The sequence below is a fragment of the Polyodon spathula genome, chromosome 1 (genome assembly GCF_017654505.1).
Source record: "Polyodon spathula isolate WHYD16114869_AA chromosome 1, ASM1765450v1, whole genome shotgun sequence".
NCBI classification, from domain to species: domain Eukaryota; kingdom Metazoa; phylum Chordata; class Actinopteri; order Acipenseriformes; family Polyodontidae; genus Polyodon; species Polyodon spathula.
Genome location: NC_054534.1, coordinates 56,430,595 through 56,453,821, shown reverse-complemented (window position 1 = coordinate 56,453,821; position 23,227 = coordinate 56,430,595). Strand labels below are relative to the sequence as shown.

General features: G+C 40.7%; 1 protein-coding gene across 2 annotated transcripts in view; it reads right to left on the bottom strand.

Moving 5' to 3' along the window:
- Positions 1 to 15,533: 15,533 nt before the first annotated feature.
- The window catches only part of LOC121319921 (OCIA domain-containing protein 1-like), a 13,771-nt gene continuing 6,077 nt past the window's right edge, over positions 15,534 to 23,227 (bottom strand). The window contains exons 5-7 of one of the 2 annotated variants that reach the window (XM_041257885.1): positions 22,782 to 22,911; positions 17,975 to 18,168; positions 15,534 to 16,358 (exon numbers count right to left, since the gene is read on the bottom strand). In XM_041257885.1, the coding sequence (XP_041113819.1) occupies positions 16,081 to 16,358; positions 17,975 to 18,168; positions 22,782 to 22,911 (602 nt within the window). In that variant the 3' untranslated portion in view covers positions 15,534 to 16,080. The remainder of the gene's footprint in view (positions 16,359 to 17,974; positions 18,169 to 22,781; positions 22,912 to 23,227) is intronic. The other variant, XM_041257894.1, reaches the window with a different exon arrangement.

The window sequence follows — 23,227 nt, the reverse complement described above, 5'->3', positions numbered from 1 at the left end:
GCACACACATTTGTATTCATGCACATTCGGAGACTGAAGAAATTTACCATAATAGAAAGTGTTTCCACTCTTCGAACATGCCGCTAGTCTATGATGCAAGTTGTCTCATCACTGTTGCAAAATATTCTGGAAGCCCTAGCGTTCTGCAGTGTATTGACTACTGCGTCCGAGAGCCCTAAGGTGGAGAGACGGTCCCGTTCAGGGGCCAGACCCATAGCTGGAGTCTGCCCGGTTCTGGGTGCCAGAGGGTGCCTTTCATCTGGCTGAGGAGATCCTTGCGCATCGAGATCTCCCAGGGCTGGCCTCACAGCAACTGGCAGAGGTTCATAAAGCAGATTTTCCTGGGCCACTTGGGGGTCACCAGTAGAAATGTTGCCTGGGCTCTCCTGACCTCGAGGAAGGCAGGCAGCAGTGGGAAAGCGTACAAAAGCACTTTTGGGCCATTTGTGCGCTGGGCATCGACGCCTAGTAGACCTCCTCAGCTGAAGAGAGAAAACCACAAGGGGCAATGGGTCACCTCTGCCTTGGCAAAGAGATCGACCTGGTCTTCCCCGAAGTGCTCCCAAATATGCTGCACTGCCTGAGTGTGCAGTCGCCATTGTGAGGAGTGAGGACCACTGGAGGTCTGTCGCCTAATTCACCACTCCCGGGAGGTGTACAGCCTGGAGGGACAGGAAGTGTCTCTGTGCCTAGATCACTAACTGAAAGGCTATGCGGTGTAACCCAGGGGCCTGAAGCCCTCCCTGGTGGTTCACGTACTACTGGCACATTGTCAGTGTGGACAAGGACATGTTGGTTGCGGAGTACAGGGAGGAAATGTTGCAGCACGAGGTGAACCACTTTCAGTTCTAGCGTGTTTATGTGCAGGGAAGTCCAGCGATCCGACTGCCCCCCCAACCGGAGTTGGATGCGTCTGTCATAACCACTTGACGATTGAAGATCACTCCCATTCTTACGTCTTCACTCAGGTGAGGGGCTTGCCTCCACCAGCGTAGAACTTCCCAACATAGATGAGACACTATCAGCTGTCGGTGTCTGTCTCGCTTGGGGTGTAGCCAAAAGGCACTGAGCCACGCTTGAAGCAGGCGCATGTGAAGCAACCTCAGTTGGATGGCTGACGAAGCTGCGGCCATCAGACCCAGTCATTTTTGGCACAACACCAATTGCACTGTGGACCCTTGTTGAAACAGCACCAGACAATCGCGAATGGCAGCTACTCTGTCGTCCGACAGATAGGCTTGCATCATGAAGGAATCCAGCCGGAGACCCAAGTACACCGTACTCTACACCGGTATTAATTGGCTTTTTGCATCGTTGAAAGTGAGACCCAGCCTAGACAGATGTTCTGACTCAATTGCTGTGTGGGCCACTGCCCCCTCTTGGGACTGGAAACAAATCAACCAGTCATCCAGGTAGTTCAACACCCTGATCCCTTGCACTTTGAGAATGTGTGGGGGGCTAAGGAGGGGCTGAATGGCAGCACGGAAAACTCAGAAGACACTTCCCTGAAAGGCGAAGCAGAGATATTTCCTGTGCGCTGGGCAGATAGGAATGTGAAGATACACAACCTTCAGGTCCACTGTTGTAAACCAGTCATCCAGCCGGACAGACTGGAGGATGTGGCGATGTGTGACCATCTGGAACCCCTTCTCCCTCAAGAACCCACTGAGGTATTTCAAGTCTAGGATGGGGCGAAGGCCGGCATCTTTTTTTGGCACCAAGAAGTATCTTGAGGCACCAAGGACCTGAGGGTACCACAGGCGTCGAGGCGTAGACACAGGGGTGCCGAAGCACCAAGTACCAAGGGCAAAGCACCAAGGTAGTGGGCTGTGTGTCTTTGTCTGGGCTGCTTGCAGTCACACAACCAGGAACAGCGCGTAGCTTGCAATGGAGTGGCGCACCTCAGATGGCATCTGGATCACGTGCTGCATCTGGTCGGTGCAGCGTGTAGCTTGCAGTGGGGTGGCACAACCTGCACACCTGGAGAAGGAAAAAAAGAGAGGCAGAAACACGGAAAAAACACTTTTTTGGAGCAATGTGCTTGTCTTACTTAACAATAGGTCAGATCAGGCCAAATGGAGGAATCTTGCGGTTGTTATTATAAGGCAGCAGTACACACAGCACTCGACAGTAAATTGGAGTGTGAGGATTTTTTTAATTTATTTTTTTACAGAGAGCAGTAATCAAAAGCAATAGTAACTGACCGCATGTAGGGGCTCTAGATCGCACACCGCGGCGGCAGAGTGGGGCTGGACTCGCTGGAGGGTTGTGTTCTCCCTTTTCTCTTTTTTTTTTTTTTTTACAGCTGCAAAAGTGGCAAGCCTACTTCCATCAGATAATTGCAAGGGAACCTTACCTACCTGTCTGTGAAAGGCAAACGAGACTGATTCTCCTCTCAGTGACTACTTATTATCTATTGGCAGCTTTGATATAAAATGCTCAGCGAATACCTGACAAGCAGGCATATCCCAAAAGTATCATTGGCGGTCATCTTCAAATTGAAAGGGAACCTATTTCTGCCTGTGGACCACTGGACATTGTTTAATTGAAGCCTACATCATGACCACCAACTCCCCCGATAAGGTGGGGCAACCCCTTCCTCTGTGCTTGTTAATTCTATATATGTGGGAGTCCCCCCTCCCGTGCCTTTCATTGCTTTCATTTTTTTTTTGTTTTGCCAATTTCTCTTTAACACAGACTTACCTCACGTCATGATACTTCTTTCTGTATTTTCTTTTATTTCTGCAGTATCTCTTGTAACGCCCGACACTGCATTCACCTTACTGGCAATTGTTTTCCATGCCATTTTCTTTTTGGCTTTTAGTTTGCTTGAAGATTTGTTTCCAAATAAAACAGATTCATTTTGTATCACTTCTTCCTATATTATTTCGGTCTCTTGGTCTGTAAAGCCTGGTTTTCTTTTTTTAGGGCAACCCGCTTGAACCATAGTTTCTTTGTTTGCTTGCTAAACCCTCAGCCTGAGGGCGTGCTGCTACTTATTGGCCTCATCATTTATGCAGAGACACAGGCTTGCAATTATTTGTAACTTGATTGAAAATTGCATTTTTTGAACTTGGTTCAAGACATTCACAACGCACACTGCGCTGCATATGCATTTAGAATAAAATCAGACCTGTATGAAAATTGGGGCCCTTAACTCCGAACACAGGTCTGCTATATAGCCTGTTTATCAAGCTGGTATCTCTGTATGACACTCTGGTCCTATCTACTTTAGTTGCGGGGTGTCTCCTTCCCCTTCTCCTTCTTTCCAATTCCAAATAGTTGTAGCTGTGCTTAAGCTTGTGTTTAATTAGGTCAAAATCACAAATCCTGTCATTAATTACAAACCTAACACAATTGTGTTAACCTCATTAACACATTTCACATAAACCCGACTATTCTTAATAATAATAATAACAAATTTAAAAATAAACCTTTTTACGGATCGTTGGAACAACTGCAACTAATTTAGAACAACTCAAAGCACACCTGAGTGAAAATTATACATTTTCATACAGCTCTGGTTTTATTCTAAATTAAGATATAACGCACTGTGTGCTGCGATTGACTTGCGATCAGTTCTAAAAATTCAATTTTCAAAGTTTCGCAAAAATGCAAGCCTACAGCTCTGCATAAGTAATGAGTATCTAAATGACCCAATAAATACTAGCACGCCCACACGCAGAGGGTTCAGCAAGCAAACACACACAGAACACACTCAATCAAACACACACAGACACACACTCAATCAAACACACACAGACAAACACACAGTCACACATTCAATCAAACACAGGCACACACTCAAGCAAACACACACTAAATCAAACACACACATTCAAGCAAAGACACAGGCACAAGCTCAATCAAACGCACACACACACTCAATCAAACACACACAGACAAACACAGTCAGACACTCAATCAAACACACACAGTCACACATTCAAGCAAACATAGACACACACTCAAGCAAACACAGAGACAAACACACATAGACACACTCACACACACAGACACACATTCAAGCCAACACAGAGACACACACTCAAGCAAACACACTCAATCAAACGCACAGGCACACACTCAATCAAACACACACAGGCACACACAGAAACACACTCAAGCAAGCACAGACACACAATCAAACACACAGAAACACTCAAGCAAACATACATACACACAATCAAACAAACACAGACACAAACTCAAGCAAACACTTACAGACTCACTCAATCAAATATGCACAGTCACACATTCAAGGAAACACAGACACACTCAAGCAAACACACAGATACACTCAAGCAAACACACACTCAATCAAACACACACACACACACTCAATCAAACAGAGACACACACTGAATCAGACACACAGACACACAATTAAACACAGAGAAGCACTCAAGCAAACACACATACACAATCAAACACACATAGACACACACTCAGTGAAACACACACTCAATCAAACACACACACAGACACACATTCAAGCAAACACACAGGCACACACTCAATCAAACATACACAGTCACCCACTCAAGCAAACACACTCCATCAATCAGACACACTCAAGCAAACACACATACACTCAAGCAAACACACACAGACACACACTCAATCCAACACACAGACATACACTCAAACACACATACACAAACACACACAATCAAACACACACAGACACATTCAAGCAAATACAGGCACTCAATCAAACACACACAGGCACACAATCAAACACAGTCACACACTCAATCAAACACAAACAGACATACACTCAATCAAACACACAGTCACAGACTCACACTCAAGCAAACACACACCCACTCAAGCAAACACTCAAACAAACACACAGGCACACACTCAAGCAAACACAGACACACACTCAAGCAAACACACACAGACACAATCAAACACACACAGGCACACATTCAAGCAAACACACACAGGCACACACTCAATCAAACACAGACACACACTCAAGCAAACACACAGACACACACTCAATCAAACACACAGTGACACACTCAATCAAACACACACACACTCTGTGCCTGAAAAAAGCCGGCTGCGCCGTCGCATCACCTTTAAAAATGGTGCCCGTAGTGACTCCAGTCTAGTACACACTGGATTCCAGCTACTGATTGTTATATGTCAGTGACATATGTATATAGTATTACAGTACATGACATAACTAGATATGAATGTTATTTGACAGTTGGACATGCTGAGCGAGAGCGGGAGTATAAAATATAACAGTTACTTATATTACCGCTGTATGTCAGTGTCTTCACTATAACAATACTGCACGTCCTTGCACCAAAAAAAAGGTGCCCCGCTTCGCCGTCGCATCTCTTTTGAAACTGGGGCCCTAAACCTCTCCAGATAGTCTGCAGGAGGGTTCAAGATGATCTCAATTGCAACAAACACAATGTAACAGCCGTCTCTGCCCCCTAGAGGTATGTAACACAGGTTAAACTTAGTCCAGCATTATTTAGTCAGTATTAAGGCAAATAAACAGCACCGCTACATTTATTCCCCAACTATCTGTAATTCAGTTAAATAAAATAAAATATAAAAAGGTCAATGAGGGAAATATTATTTTATTATTTCGTAATTGTATCTTTAAACGTCAATAATAAATTTGTAAACATATCATCAGCCTTGATGCATTCAACAAAATACATGTTTTTCTCCATAGTGTAATTCGGAACACATTTAGTTATGTTAATGAAATTTAAACCCAAATATGTATTACAAAAACAAAAAAACAAAAGATCAAACTTTTACATGGCTTATTTGTCTCATATGCTACTACTATGCTAAAAATTAGAACGGGGCTCAATATATGACCAAAAGGGCTCTAGATAAAATCCTTAGGGGTTCCATAATTTGATGCTTTGTATTTAGAACCTAATAGTATTCTTCGGTATGTAAAATAGTTTATTATAAAACGTAACTAAATAATAGAGGAAGCCCAAAGGAACTGCATGGGTGTAAACTGAGTGCTCAGGAAAGGGTGTACTTCCATTTCACTTTGTGTTGGGGCAAGGTAAGTAGGCCTCAGCCTTTTGTTTTACCAGTCAAATTGGAAACAATCAACAAAACAATAAATTATTTGTAAATGTTGTTTTGTAGAATGAAAATCTCCCTAGTTGAATCTTATTTGACCCATATAGCTACCTGCCAGCAGTGTCTGCCAAGAAAGTTTTAAAAGTGTAAACAATTTACGTGCTATTTGACAGATTATTGAACAAAAAACTGTATAGTTTTGACCCCCCCTTTTGTCATGTTTTACACTGTAGTCGATTCTCCTCCCTGAATGACAGGAGCACAAGGTGCTAATACAGTGCTCTCTATCCCAGCCAAGCTCTGCCCCTGTTTTAAATAAATATGAAATCTTTACATTATAGAGTCCCCTTGGTGACTCACAGAGCATTTCTTTAAAGTCTATTTTTATGAATAAAATAAAGTGTCATATTTTTCATGAAACTGCTAGACTAGCTAGAGAGGCGAGCAATTGTCTGTAACAGTTACATGAATATCAAACTGATTACAGTATCGTTATTTAAAAAAAAAGGATAATGCACATGAGTTCAAGGTTTATGAAAACTGCATTTTCTGAGTTAGAACTATGACTTGGAACTGTTAATCCAATAACAGCAGTTGATGTATATTTACTGACTACAGCATGTAATCTTATTCAGTGTTACACTTCAATTTACACACATCCACTAGATGGTGCCTCTGTACCACTTGTCTAATCACTGCAAAACAAAGTTAATTTCGATTTTCATTCCATGAGAGTAGCTGTTATCCACTTCATGCTAATATTGGACTCGACTACCGGTGGCGCTAGTTTAGCTTTTTGGTGCCAGTTTTTTGTGAACCCCAGGCAATGGACCCCCTTCACCCCAATATCAAAAATATCAAAAAGGTTTTCATAATCCGTAGTCCCTCGCTAAACCTGACATGTCTGGAGAATAAAATAATAATAATGAATCTGTACAGTAGGCCTATACACAAATCAGATGTACCCTTAGCACATTATTTTTACTTTAGCCTACCGGTAACACACAATAAATCACGCTGCTGCATTTTATACGTTACTGTACAATGTGAAAATATAAAAACATTTATTAAAACTACCAGTACTACTTTTTCTTTTTTTTACTGTAACTTACTTAGTAACAGAACACAAACTTTACAGAAATAATATTTTTTAAATTTACTGCTGTTGTTTTTCTTTTCTTTTTTTATAGTCTTTTAATTCCGTTTTTGACATCCAGATTTGAGTTTATTTTTATTTGGAGGTTCCAGAGGTTCAGCAGGTTTCATTTATGATGGTTTAAATCGCAGTAAATTTACGTATTTTTTATGGAAAGTTATGGAATAAAATTAGGATTTTGAGGACCTGTTTAAACATTAAATAAAACTTTAATAATGCAATAAAGGCCATATTTTTCTATTATCATATTCAACAGTAACCTGACAGAATAAAATGAGCAAAATCGTACTGTCAAGCAAGGCATCTCCATGTAACTAATCATGGAAGCAGTCTCCTGAACAGTTGTAGAGAGCAGTACATATGAGGCTGACCTTGTAGCATTTGCACTGGCCTCTGCATGCCTTCTTAAAGCTATAGTGTATCAGCTCATAGATGCGTCATGAGCGTGACGAAGGGTTGTCCACGTTGGTTTCCATCCAGAACCGTCACTCTTCTGCCAACCCCAGTCTGCAGGACTGGGTATCTTGGGATCCCTTTGCAGTGTTTGTCTCCATGTATGTCCTGCCTGGTAGGCTGCACAGATGGTGTGCTGTTTCAAAGCTGCTGTTGGTAGGATGTTGTCCAAGTCCTGTGAAATTCTTGTAAATAGCTGCTGCCTAGCCTCATTGACCTTACTCATTCTACTAGTTCTATTATACATAAATACAACACACTTCTTTATGAGAACCATAACATTGTCTGGATGGTGTGGTGGGGCTAGAGCTAATGTCAGAAAAGCACCTGTCACATCGGGAAAGGCGTTCCATGTGTACCATGCTGTCTTCTTGCCTTTTCCAGCAAAGAACGAGACTGTGTCACACCCAGTCAATGCATGAAACATTGACAGCGCCTTTGCTTTCCATGAACCTAATGCTGCTGCAATGTCATGTGCAGCAATGTACTTGAAGTGTTTGCCAACACCAAAGAATATCCATACTTCAGTAACTGGAATGTGTTGTATGTAAGCCACTATGATTGCAAGCACACCTGTGTCTGCTGTCCTGACCATGATCTGTTGATGTCCATGGTGTGCTACATCTGACACATGCAACATTATGCATGGGTCTGCTTCTTCGTGCATGTATGGCTCTGTGGTACTTTTGTCCTCCCTAACGGGTGAGCTCAGTACTACTTCACTAAGAGTACTGTACACTTCTTTGCCGTCCACTTGAATCAAGGCAACTTGTTCTGCTAGAAGATGGAGAAGTTCTGTTTTGTTTTCATTCACATGTAGAAAGCTTTACCAAATTCCTGGCACATGTGAAGAGGTAACCACCCTTCTTCTCATGCCTGTACCTCTTTTCTCTTACAAAGCTGCCTTCAGACTGTCTGGTTTATACATATCCCAAACAATGTACAACCTGACCACTGACTGGAGCTGTTTTATGGTGTATGGCATGAATGCAGTATCTATGTAATCCTGGAATGTCTTCGATGTGCCTGGTGACAGCATTCGAACTACTAAAGCACCATCCAGTACAGCTGTATTCACTTGTGGGGTGCCTTCTGGACAGGGACGTAGCTAGGAATAGCAATTTGGGTGGGCGCAGACTTCGGGTGGTACCAAAGGTCTGACGTCACAGGAAATAGTTTACATTACAAACATGATTTAAATCAATTAAAACTCTGAATACATGAAATATCTCCCCGCGGTTTGGGCAGAAAAAAGTAGCCTAGACTGAAAATGTATGGTGCCGAGTGAAGCAAGGCAAACATTTTTTGCAGCTTATATCAATAGTTGAACGTATACACTATAAATATAAAGCACATATGCATACAACATACTGAACCAAACACACTGTGCACAACAACTGCAAAAACCGTTCACTTTGACGAAAAAAAGAAAAACTAAAACTAAAAAAATCCCCAAATAAAAAAGCTGTATTGCTTTTTTTTCCAAGTTGTACTGTAATAATTTGTTACCTCTGTAAATCGTCCTGAATAAGGGTGTCTGTCAAGCAAAAACTTAAAATCAGACTAAGCTCCTGCTGCCTTCAAACCAAAACTAAAATATTAGCTGTAAATATGGCTGCTTTTCATTTTCTCAGATACAACTAAACAAAGATATTGCGTTGGCTGCAAAAAAACATAACAAGCAGACAAAAACAGATTTCTTAAAACAACCTTGAGTGACAAAAATCATGTTTTTGTATTTCTTTACATTTTTAATACTACACAGAAATAATTATGAAGATACCTTGAAAGTTGTAACATCATATCCACTGATTCGCTGGGTCATTGTAGTATGACTCGAATACCAATAAGTCGGTATTTGTTTAACCCCATTACCATAGTAACCAAATGCACCGCATGGATAAAAGTATGAATTCACAGTGAAATACTGTAAGGAAAATAAAGCTTATTTTCTCATGGTAAATTGAAGGAAGCTGAAAGCAATTTTAAACACTGGCATTCGGCCAGCTGTCTTAATTCTCTTCACTCGAGCCTTTCTACAAAACTAAACTCTTAAAAGTGTGTGCATATTTGTTTTGCCATGTTGACCACCTCACTACTAATAACTTACTTTAAAAATGCAAGCTGTCAATCAAACATGGCTTGCACATGATTTGTTGTGTGAGAGGAAGATCCCACCTAAATATTACATCACAATGACTATTTTTCTTTTCTTGGCTAAAGCCTGCTGCATTTAAAAAAATGGCCTATTTGACCTAAAGTTAAACACCGCCTTCGGGACGCACAGTTTATGTTTATTTTTTATTTTTATAAATGTACTTAAACTTGGCATTCACGTAGGCACAGATTTGGGTGGATATGTATGCGATGAGTGGGCCGTGGTCCACCCAGGCCCACTTTTGGTTACACCACTGCTTCTGGAGCATGGGAAAGAGCCTCTAGTGACACAAGAAGATCTGCTTTTGTGCTGGATCGCATTTCACACAGCTTAGACAGTGATGGGGGTGATTTTCATGTGTGAAAAACTGCTCCAGGTTACCAACCCAGGACTGGCATGCAATGTACAGCGGCGAGAATGAAGCATAGTCATCCTTCAGAGCTGCTACCTGCGTTTTTTTTTTTAGGAAGAGCTATTTTTTGGAAAACAGTGGTAACTTGTTTTTGTGCAGTGGTTCTGTAATTGGTTTGGATTTCTCCACTAACCTCTCCTTGACAAAGAGGTCATATTGTGCCTTGTCCTCTTTGAGCACATATTTCACTGTTTGCACTCTATCAGTGTCCATGATGTCTTTGGCGTCCGATGTGAGAAGATCATTACTATCCTCTTTGAAAGGGTTCCCCATTTCTTCGAAGACAGTGACCAGAGCTATAACCTCCTTTGCACAGGATACCAGTACACTTGATACTTCTTCATGGTGTTTGGGGATTCTTTGCTGCGACTGGTGTCCTCTAATTCTTGGATAAGCTGGGAGGCCTCTGGTCTTGCAATCATCTAGTGTCTAAGTACTATTGGATTCTCAGTCCGCCCTACTGCATCTCCATCTGCTTTCACTAGAGCATTGCCTTGTTCATGTGCTTGGTCCACTTTCACTAGGGTATTGCCTTGTTCATGTGCTTGGTCCACTTTCACTAGGGCATTGCCTTGTTTATGTGCCCGGACCAGAGCAATTGCAGAGAATGGACGCTTTATCTTGTGCGCCACAAATCCCCCTAGGCAAAAGTGCTAATAGATTGCTCATAGATTGCCGGGTTTATTAATTATGAATATTTTTAATTAATTATTAATTTTGTAAATAGAAATTATGATATTCATTTTACATAATTATTTGTGCTGAATAACAAAAAAATAGTAATTAAATAAGTTACAAGCACATATGTCTACATACAGTTTTTACATGCAAACCCTGCATGTAAATGTGTTGTAAAAGCTGTATTGCTTTGGTTTTAGAATGCGTGGTGTTGTTGTTATGAATTAAAATGTATTTTGTGTTTATTTAAAATACAATGTTTTTTTCTTTGTTGTTGGTTGGCAGCATGGATGGGGTAAAAGCCCATCCCTGTACTCGTGTGGAATGTGACCAGTTCTGAATTTTATAATTTAGTATTGATTCGGAAATGGTCACAGATATAAACACCTGCAGCTCTTCTGTGTTCGGGGTGGGTGTTTGCAAGGAGAAAGATGAGCGAGAGAGCAAGCGGAAAGATAATTTTAAACAAAAGTAAAAAGAGGAATTGCTACTCAGTAGCCCCAGCACGGTACTTGTTGGTGTCAGTTTGTGTTCGAGATTTGTTTTTGTATGAGCATTTATTTTTGCTCTGTGAGCAGTAGAATTTTTGTATAAACTTTTTATTTATTTTTGTTTTCAATAAAAATGGTGCATCAGCACTTTGCACTGACAGTATCTGCCAGTGTGTATATCAACTGTCTGGTCTGGGGATGTTATCACTCAGCCATCCTGTCACAGTATCATTATACAATTTATACTACTTGTCTCTTATTGCACAATACAGTAAACATTGTTGTGAGTGCATTGTAAGGGGATATTATCAGTAAAGTGTTATTCAATCATCCAGGAACTTCTGTTTGTCGATGACTGTACTCTTCTAGCACATTCTCAAAATGACTTTGAACACATTACCTCCTGCTTTGAAAGTTCGGCTGAACAATTCAGCCTAACTGTTAGCTCAAGAAGACTGAGGTCTTATTTCAACCCCGACCTGGGTCGGTATATATATCTCAATATCAGCCAAAGTAATGATCAATGGTCACACACTTAATGCAGTCAACAAGTTTACCTACCTTGGTAGCACTCTGTCACAAGGTGCCACAATTGATGATGACATCTCTGCTCGTATCTCGAAGGCAAGTTCTGTCTTTGGGCGCTTTACAAAAAGCCTGTGGAGTCAAAGAGGCCTCATACTTGCTACCAAGATCTTTTTATATGTGGCTGAAGCATGGACACCCTACCACCACCATACTGTTAAACTGGAGAGTTTTCACCTCAGATGCCTAAAGAAGATCATGGCATCAAGTGGCAGGATAAAAACTCGAACACAGAAGTGCTTACCAGGTGTGGCATGAGAGGTATAGAAGCTTACTTGATGTGGGCACAGCTGCATCATTCTGGCCATGTCGCGTGCAAGCCAGATGACAGAATTCCCAAGCAGATCTTTTTTGGCCATTGATCTGATGATAAACGTCATCACGGGGCCTCCTGCAAACGCTATAAAGACTCATTGAAAGCAACACTGACCACAACAACTATGAGGACTTAGCTTTAAATAGATTTCATTGGCGTCACTTATGCCATCATGGTCTTGCTAAGTTTGAGGAGAAGAAAATTGCTGACCTCACTGAAAAGTGCAGATGAAGAAAGGCTGGTCCTGCTGCAAATCACTCAGGACCCTTTTTAGTAGAGTTAGTTTTATTCTAAGTGCAGATGCAACAGAGCCTGACTGATTTACCACCAGTTCTAAAAATGCAATTTTCAATAGTCGTAAGCCTCAGCCTCTGCATAGTAAATTAGTATTTAAATGGTCTCAGTAAGTACAAACACGCCCACTCACTGAGGGTTGCACTGGAAAAGTTTGAAAGACAAACAATGGCCCTAAAAAAAATAAAAGTAAAAAAAGCAGCAAACTTCAGAGGAGGAGACCCTGATCATTTTAAAAGTAGTAATACAGGATGTATCAGCTTAATTTGGAAAAGGCCCCAGTACAAAACATTGTAAAGCAGAAAAAAGTAAGGAATGATAAAAAAAAGTTTATAAAGTTAATGTTGTGTCAAAGACATCAAGAACTATTGCAGACATCAGAAAAAGGTATAACAATGTTAAAGCCTGTGCTAAAGACAAATTAGCAACAACAAAAAAGTACAACTATGAGGCGTACTGGAGAGGGGGCTCCCACAAACATACAATTAACCAGGGCTGAATAATGGGTGTCTGTAATTATTAATCCACATCTGATCGGGGCACTCGGTGGCCATAGTATTTTGCAACCACAGTAGTTATTAGACACTTTGCATTACACACTACCTGCATGTTCATTGAGTGAAAACCCTTCCTGTTTTGGAAAATATCTTCATTCTCTGACAATGCACTAATGTGAACATGCGTACAATCAATAGCTCCAAGTACATTCAGGAATGATGCAAAGTAATAAAAGCCCTGTTTCACTTTTTGTTGCTGCACAAGGGACATAGAAAAAACAATGCATTTACCCTCATAACCAATGTTGTTGTTATTAACTGGCTGATGCATTTAGACATTGAAGACTGGGAGATACCAGAAACATTCGCAGCTGGTATTTGGAATGAGCCGGTTGTGTAAAGGTTGCGGCAGCAGTAACCTTGCACTGGTACGACACAACTCCTTGCAGCAGTAGCACTCTGTAGATCGTCCTTTAACTCTGAACAGATCTGCTACAGCCTGTTTATCAAACCAGCACCCTTGTAAGACACGTTCATCTGACTGGTCAAGAAAAGTCACCAAAGCGAGCCGTTAGCCATTTTGAAAGTGAACAATCCAAGAATCCAGCTCTGAAGTTGGAGCGGCCAGAGTGTGCGCCGAAATTCTTTTCCTCTTGAGTTTTCAAACAACACTACAGAGCACTCCAGTTTACCAATGTTCAGAGTGCACTCTGACACTGAAACTTGAGTTTACGAATGCACCCCAAGTAGGTTATGGGATTTCTTAAATGTGGGAATGTGCCAATTCTGAGGCAGAATCAAACATACATAAATCGAAATTGAACCAAGTGCCTGTGAAAATCCTGCTCCTCTTTTTTAATTGGCTTTCAGGCATGTAAGTGATGTAAGGCAGCCAGTGTTTGTGGAGTTTGGAGAAGAGGATGGGAAATCTCCTGTTCGAGAGGATTTTATGCCATGTTACTAAATAACCAAATACTAAATAATGCAAGCATTAAAAGAATGACAAACATATTTATAATATTTAATCTAGATGGCATGAGAAGGATAGTTCTCAGTTCTGTTTTGGTTTTTGACTACATTAATGCCTCCGATAAGTCTTTTAAATGGTGGTTGCCTTATCTTCATGTAAGCAGTATGCTGAAGGTTTTTTCCATGTAAACTTTAAACCTTATATTATGCAGAACCTGTCTTTCTGTATTTTGGGATCTGGTCAACTAAGCAAACTGCACATTTGGCAACACTAAATATTAAACCAACAATGCTGCAGAATGGGGAATACTGATGATATCTAGTTGAACATAAATAAGGAAATAATGTCAGGTTGGCAAATTTGAATACACACATAGCAGCTGCAGTTCTGTGGTCCTATTGTCTCTTGAATAGTATAAAGCTGATAAACAAATGTGTTTTCTAGAATGGGTCAACATAAATCCTATTGTGCTGTATTAACAAGGGCCAACCCTGTAGATAATGCAGTTATAAATGACACAAATCATTTACTTAGCTGTGGTTCAAACAACGGCAGCTGGTCTTGCTAGCAAAAATATATAAAATCTAGTATTTCCAACCTGACTGAATATGGCAATGTTGTTTTGTAGGTATTCACTCTAAAACGTTAAACACAACATTTGAATTTTTTAAAAATGTAATTTATAACCTCCAACTGATATTAATACGATAGACAAGGTAGTGAAATATAATCACTTTGCGTTTTAATATGTCTTAAAGCATAAGCAATTAATTAGACCATTTCCTCAGGAGTACCAGAAGGAAAAAAAAATATATAATGTAACGCTTAACACATTTAGAAACATACAATTTCAGTAAAGTGTTCTAAATTGCAAATCTTTTACTGAAATAGTTTGATGAGAATTATTTCAATACAAGATTTGTAGGATTTACATCTTTATTTGTAAATCACTGAACATCCCTCATTGTTGGGATCAGTGTTGATAAATGCTTGTTCAGGTGCAACATTATGTATGCTGCCGACTTCCATTATATGTTGTAAAGCATTTTCATTTTATCCTGCTGGAGAGGCATCTGCATTCAGTGTTGAAAGTCTTCAACAGGTCCTGTCAACAGGTCCTCTTATTCGTCCCAGGTATCTCCATATATGTTTTAAAAGAATTGTGAAAAACGGGGGGGGGGGGGAGTGTTGTGTATATATATATATATATATATATATATAATATATATATATATATATATATATATATATATATATATATATATATATATATATATATATATATATATATATATATATATATATAAAACACATACTTTTTGAAAACTTTATGGGTTGTTGTAGAGAATTAAAAACCCTTAATCACAGGTCTTAAGTTGCCGTTTGCAAAAAAACCCAAATGTCTAACTGCATTTTCAAAACAATTCAAGTTCAGATGAACAAACGGTCAATTAAATTGTCAACCATAGCTGCATTAACAAGGATATTATAAATTACACCAACAAAAAAAGTCTTTGGAATTGCTTCAAATTAATGTTATTAATCTGCTACAGGTATGTTTTGTGTGACCTCTGTAACCATCCCTTGACACATCTTTGCCTCTTGCTATTGCTTAGGATAATGTTTGTGACCAACTGTGACTTCTGGTATCCCTACAAATTAACCCAAACACACATTCAGATGTTAAAGGACATACTGTAAATAGATGACAAAACAATTCCGGTACATCTTACCTAATATTTATTACCTTCAATTCTAAACAGTAATTGCAGAGAAAAAATAAATAAATACCTACATGTAATCTAAAGAGGTCACACACAGAAACACTGAAAACACTGCAGTCATAGGAAAAGCAGCAATGTTACTGTGAAAAGCTGCTAAAAGATTGAATGTGCTTCTAGTTGGGGGTTCTCACACTTTTGTTTTTTAAACTGAAGCTGGAGTATAGCAAAGATCACATTATGACCGCATGTGAAAAACAAATGTAACTAAAACTCAGATTGTGAACAGGTATTGCATAATGGCACAAACTGACATGTACCCCCCATTCACTATCTTAAAGCAGGCAGGTCTTGACACTGAAGCCTCCTTGTCTCGAATACAGTTTACCACATTACCTTCGGTTTTAGGGGCTCTGTCCTGCTGGGGTTTGAGCAGCACCTCAGCTTTCTGAGTCATCGTCACCTCATAGTTCTCTCTGTTTTTATTTCGTAACTCTTCGTACATTATTGGTGTCTTTTTTGGTGTCTCATCCTCTATGTGTAGGGCAGGTGCTGAGAAGAGAAGATAATGAGTGTTCTCATACACCTTAAAATCACATCCAAGTACTGTAAATTCCAGCATCATGTAAAAATGTGTCATGTAAATATGTTTCTATTATGTGTTGTAACGCCTTCATTCTGAGTTAACTGTAAATAAATGAGATTTTCAACAAATGTAATATATAAAATAAACGTATATATAATAGCAGGCTGGGTAGCAACATTGAAACCCACACAGAAATTATAAAGCACATGTGTAGTTTAAGCATGAACATATTGTAGTGTGCACAGGGGAAGGCAGCAGCAGGGCTGGTAGGTGAAGTAATCGAACATGGAGACATAAGCCCAAAATACGTTCCTGCTCCTTTGCACAGCAGTATTGGAGCTATGCTTTAATCAAGAGGTCCTGGATTCTCACCCACCCGCCTCCGCCTGTGTGTGGATTGTCTTGCCCTGTGTGACGCGCCTGCTTGCGTTAACCAAGATCGCTACAATATGTTACACACCAGGCTAGACAATGGTATATTTCAAGTTTATGTTGCACTGAGCTGGAATGAATGACGGGCCTGTAAGGCACTCTGGATGAAAACCACATATAAAATATAAACATATGACTTAAAGCAGAAAAAAGATAGTGTCCACACAAGCTGGACAAGTGGACTCCTTAGGTGAAAGGAGTCTGTTAAATGCAGACTTAAAAAAAAACAACCAAAAGAAAAACACCACACACAAAAAAGGAACATAGGACATTTATATATTTAAAGCAAGTGTTTTGGCAATAAATCATAGGTATAAACTAGCAGTAAACTAAAAGAATAATTAAACCATTCCTTCCTTCAACTGTATAATATTACAATAGTTTTATTCCTATCAGAAAGCTAGCTGTTGAGTGCGTTAAGTAAGTGAGCAGCTCTGAGCGAGAATTTATTGTCATCAAGAATGAAATCTGCTCTGTAGCACTGTGAGCAGCTCAGAAGCAGAGCTAAGCAGGACATTCAGAGGGTTCTTTCACTCAACGGCTCGGTTACTTAACACACCCTCTGTCTTTATGTAGTTTGCTTCATAAAAAAGGTCTTACATAATTTTTTTTGCAAGAATTCGAACAAGTTGTCCACTCGTCAGGTAAAATCCTCAAAGCACAATAATAGAACATAGAAGCCTTGGTGGTCCAGTGGTTAAAGAAAGGGGCTTGTTACCAGGAAGTTCCAGGTTCAATCCCAGCTCAGCCACTAACTCAGCAAGCAAGTCACTTAACCTTTTCCATGTTGACAAGACAATAAGGAAAAAAACAACTTCTGTTTTCATTCATTGCCAAAGTCAATATTTGCTTACTCTTATCACATCCCTTGTGGAATTCAACTGTTTAACCACCCTTTATGTTATTGTACACTTTTTTAATGTGTTTGTTTACAGTTATTGTAACATTATTATTATTATTATTATCTTACACACTTATCTGTAGACCTAAACAAATCTTATAAGATCTACCCAATCATTTTAATTGAACCCTTGCCAATGTGGCTGTATTGTGAAAAAGGAAAAAAAACAAAAAAAAAACATTCATTAAAGTTAACTTTTTAATGAGGCACCCAAGTGCAAATGGAAAGCAATAATAGTTTTTTGTGTACCTTGAGGGCTGAAGTCCTCGGCTCCAGAAGGAGAAGAGCTGAATTGGGCTGGCTCGTAAGTGGACAGGGAGCGATCAGTGTAGCTGAAGTCCTCGGAATAGCTTGAGGAAGTTTGAGGGGGTTGAAGCACAGACTGAAATGAAGATTGATAGTCTGGTTTTTCCGCATCTGAAAGCTCAGACTGAGGGGCAAATCTGGAAAACAAAAAAAATATTAATCCAGTTTTCATCAGCACACAATACATTTATTTTTAGTGTGTCTGTTATTTTCCCCAATATGGAATGCCCAATCGCTTTTCACCGCAACAGTTCCCCACATGGCTCAGGGACCCAGAAGATTCAGTGGGCATTCTCCGATCCCACAACCAAGTCAACTTCCTTTTTTACCAAGGCACTTGAGCGGATGTCAGTGAGCTACTGACCTCTGGAGGATAAAGGCCAGACCTGCAGGTGTCCACCTTTGAGCTCACTGCCCAGCGGGGTTCACTGTAGCACGATTAGGAGAAACAGTCCCTGCCGTTTTTGCCTACCTAAACCACAGGAGTGCCAGAGCCAAAGCGACACTTCCTTCAAAGTCCCCAGTGAAGACTAGCCTACTTCGCACAGTGAGGACACGAACCTGCGCTGTATGACTCACCCTGCGCACCACGCAGCTGCACTTCTAGCAAGTGAGGCACTCGTGGACAAGCATGTACCTTCTTGAAACAAGTACTGTATGTAGAATTGTTTTGAATTGCATCAAAGTGCACAAAACATTTGAAAATGAAGGAAACAGTTATGAATAGTAGGAAAATGTTGATCTGTAATGCACACACGAGCTTATAAATAATGAGCTTCAAATATACAAGGAGTAAAAATGTGTGTATATAATGCTGAAGCTTTCCTCCCTTCCTACATTGTCAACTAATTAGCAATATTCAGCAAAGCATCTTAAGCTAAAGCAGAGAAAAACATGTCAACACTTTCTCACAAAAGCTTTTAGCATAAAATAAAGCAAGCAGATGAAATATTGTATCCAAAATTAAAGCACCGAAACAACCTTTGAACAAACGTACATATATTTCAACAAAAAGTGTAAAAATAGCACTATTAGAAAGTGCCTTGGTAATAAAACCAATTAAACAGAATCTTTTTTCACAGACCCTTGAAGGTTAGCTTTCTGGTGATATCTTTAAAAGTACTTTAAATTGCAGCATGAAAAATAAAATCTCTAGATTCCAAACGCATGTCTCAAGAGTATTAATTTGGCAGGAAGTCCCTGGCGCTCCCTGAGATGCTTTGTGGATGTTTTTTTTAACAGACATTTGCATGCATATCTATACTGGTATTTGTACAGAAAGTATACAAAATATACAAGTAAAGCCAATCTCTCTGTACCAGTGAAGAATGAATTCTTTAATAAAGGACAGGAATGTCACTGGGTGCATTGCGATTCTCAGCAACAACACATATTTCTGTTTCTTCACCCAGATCAGGGACAAAAACTGCTTGGTAGTGCTCTGAGCTGCTTAGCCAGCATCGCGGCCGTTGTGTGTGCCGATGTGCTGGGGAGGCAAAATAAGCTGATCCCTGGAGCCAGCATTTCACTTCAGCCATCAACACCACGCAGAAGGATATCTACATCATCAGATGGAAAGAAACGCAAATGGATGGAGATGGATCACATTAGTTTACTGCAAAGCTACGTCTTAGTTGCCCTTTATCTTGGCGAGAGCAGAGTTCAAATCAGCATGACGTTTTAACATCTACTCTCATGTAATGGAAATCAGGAAGAACAGAACTGATAACACTGTTAAATGGGTTATTTGAGCAGCTCAGTTACTTATACAGATTTGAGTTTTGGCCAGTGATTGAAGATGAAGCCCCACCCTCACCATTGCACTTTTTTGTTTAACAGAATAGCTTAATACATTAAAACAAAATTAGCAATTAAAGCACATCTTATAAATGCAAATTCTGGGAATTACATATTTTATATAAATTATCTTTGTATAACTTTCACAACTCTAAAGCCAAAAAATAAAATACAAAACATAATTTCACGCATTATTATAGACCCATTTAGCAGGGGTGTATGTAGGAAAGCCCTGTTGTTTGATCGTATTGTTTGTTTATTTTTAGAACAGGCCGTGTTATTTATGTATTATGATTTATTTATTTATGATTTATGTATATATAGATGACAGCGAACCGCCGTCTGTTTTGTTTATTTATTTATTATTTACTGTATGATGGTGTAGCTGTGTTTTAGTTTTCTTATTGTTTTGTAGCATGGATAGGAAGCCCCATCCACATTAAAAACCCAGTGCACAAGGTGGCTGTCTCCCAAATTAAGTGATTAATTTGTTGCTAATCAGGAGATGGTCACCTGTATAAATAACTGCAGCTCTCTGCACTCCGGGGTAGCGTGTTCGAGAGGCGGAATGTGAGCAGAGAGAGAAAAGAAAACAAAACTAAAAGGGAGCATACCTGCTGGTTTCCCCACTGCAGCCAGACGGGGAGGAGCACCTGCCGCCTTCGCCGCCAGAAGGGGGGGGGAGCCTGTGCTGCCTTCGCCAGGAGCAGAGCAGCAGGAGCTGCCTCTGTGTCCACCACCACCAGGAGCAGAGCAGCAGGAGCTGCCTCTGTCTCCAACCTCGCTAGAGGGAGAAAAGCAGGAGCTGCAGGAGGATCTCCCTTCAGCATTGGAGGGACCAGGGCATGATGCTGCCAGACCTCAGCAGACCCTGCATAGGTTGCTGAGGGGAGCATGGGGGAGAAACGCCCGGTCGTAGTGGCGGCGAAGAGGGCCAACACCCACACCACAGCTAGGCCGGTCTTTCCTCCCGCCATCACCTCCCGAGGGTCTGCTGCTGCCCTGCCTCGCACCGTCCAAGGATGTTACACCTGGGGCTGCTTGTGTGTCTCTTTTATCCCCTAGGGTTGCCTGTCTCTCCTCCGTTTCTCTTACAGTCGCTGAGGGCTCTGTGCCGCCTGGGGCCGCTACTACTCCTACAGGACAGCAGGAAGCGCCGGGGCTGGCTACAAAAAAGTGGAGGGGGGCAGGAGGAACAGTGGCTGAAGCCCCAGAAGAGGGAGCTGCCAGCCACGAAGGAGTGGGGGGAGAAGGACCTCCCACCATGGCCGCCCCCATCGACACCTTGCTCCCCCTTTTCCGGGACATTGAGACTAAAGGGGGAGGTGGCCGTTGGGGCCATGTGTGCTTTGCACATGGAGGGGGATATGTAGCAGGGTGATAGGAAAGCCCTGTTGTTTGATCGTATTGTTTATTTTTAGAACGGGATCTCCCCCTCCGCCCGTGTTATTTACGTATTATGATTTATTTACTTCTTTATATACAGATGACGGCAAACCGCAGTGTGTTTTGTTTATTTATTTATTATTTATGGTATGACGGCATAGCTGTGTTTTAGTTTTGTTATTGTTTTGGAGCGTGCATGGGAAGCCCCATCCACATTAAAAACCTGTGCACAAGGTGGCCGTCTCCCGAATTAATTGATTCATTTGTTGTTAATCAGGAGATGGTCACCTGTATAAATACCTGCAGCTCTCTGCACTCCGGGGTAGGGTGTTCGAGAGGCAGAATGTTAGAAGAGAGAGAAAAGAAAACAAAACTAAAAACGCTTAAAGGATCCGGGAAGGATACTGTCCAGGCGGACCTTAACAGTTATTATTGTGTTCAAGATTTGTTTTTATTTATCTCTTATTTTTGCTCTGTGACCAGTGTTTTATTTTTGTTTAAATATTTTATTTATTTTTGTGTATTTAATAAAACGGCACACGCCAAGTATTTTTGGTAAACTGCAGTTACCTGACCTGTGTGTGCTTCATTCTGGTTCGACGTCACCGCAGGCCATTTCCTGCCATAACCCAGAAGCCTAATCATGTCCGAGCGCATACTGACATGATCGGCCATGTTAGGCAAACAGACTTCCAGTTTGGACCACTTTAACTAGTGGGAAAATTGGATTAGCTAACACAGTGTACATGCCTTGCTGGAATTAGGTAACCTATGTTATGCGTCATGTTATCGTTTTCCACAATAAAAACTAGTTGCTGTAATCTAGCATGGTACACTTAAATAGATTTCACCCCCCCATAGACACTGCCACTGTAGCAGAGACCTCCAAATCAAACACATGTGCACGTTTTCTAGCCATCTTATCAGATCTCAAATCAAAATTTGCCCTACGCATACAAGTGCTGCAACCAGAAATCACTTACACAAGCCCCTTTCACACTGGCATGCTCTACCCGGGTCAGGATCAGGTGTCATGCGGGTCAGCTACGCGATATCAATGACCCAGAAGCAGCTTATTACGGACGCTTCCATCCAAGCTTCTCTGGATTGAACCGTCAGCCAAGATGCAGATTAGAGTAAATGTTTCTTCATCCCTGCTGCAATCTGACAGGGTGTGTCTCAAGCATCAAAAATATGGCTAAACAGAATTAAAAAAATGTTCCTTGCGGAAGTGAAACCTTCACGCAGACATGGCTGTTAGTTGTTCTGTTGGCTTAAGAATGGATGTCATGTTTTTTGTTTCCCTCAACCCGGGTCAAAGCATGTCAACCCACATCCTAAGGGTATGACCTAGGTATGTGGTTCCACACTAACTGGGATTGTGACGTAGGTAGCTAGAACCCGGGTCTGGACCCGGGTAGGAGAGCCAGTGTGAAAAGGGCTATAGATGTTGCAACCTGTACAAAAGGCAAGTGTTCTACCCCAGCTCCACATACATCATATTGAACAAAAAAGTGAAATGTAAATAAACAAATAAATAAATAAATAAATAAAACATAGCCCTAACTGAGGTGGAAATGTCCGATGTCCCTGGCGCAGAGCCTCTCCCAGTGGGGAATTCTCCAGTTTTTTAAACTTCTCCTGGCATGTCTTCATGTAGGACATCTTTCCAGCCAGGTACCCACAAACACCAGCAACTGAGGACAGATCAACCAAGATATTAAACTAGTGATCGGAATCTGATGATTGAAACAGTCATATATTTCTGTTTCAGAGTGAATGTTCCATACTGCCCTTGTTTTTTCAGACAGTTCCCTTTATGCATGTAAACGCCATTTTAAGTTAAATCATGTCTCTGCTGCAACAAGTAATAAACATTCAATCATTTCATAATTACTATGTGGTGGTTAAGTAAAATATTAGTTGGAAATAATCAATTATGTAACCAGAAATAAGGTACAGTTGGCGCTGCTATCAGGACGCCTCAGAAGTAAAAAATATCCTGAATAAGGG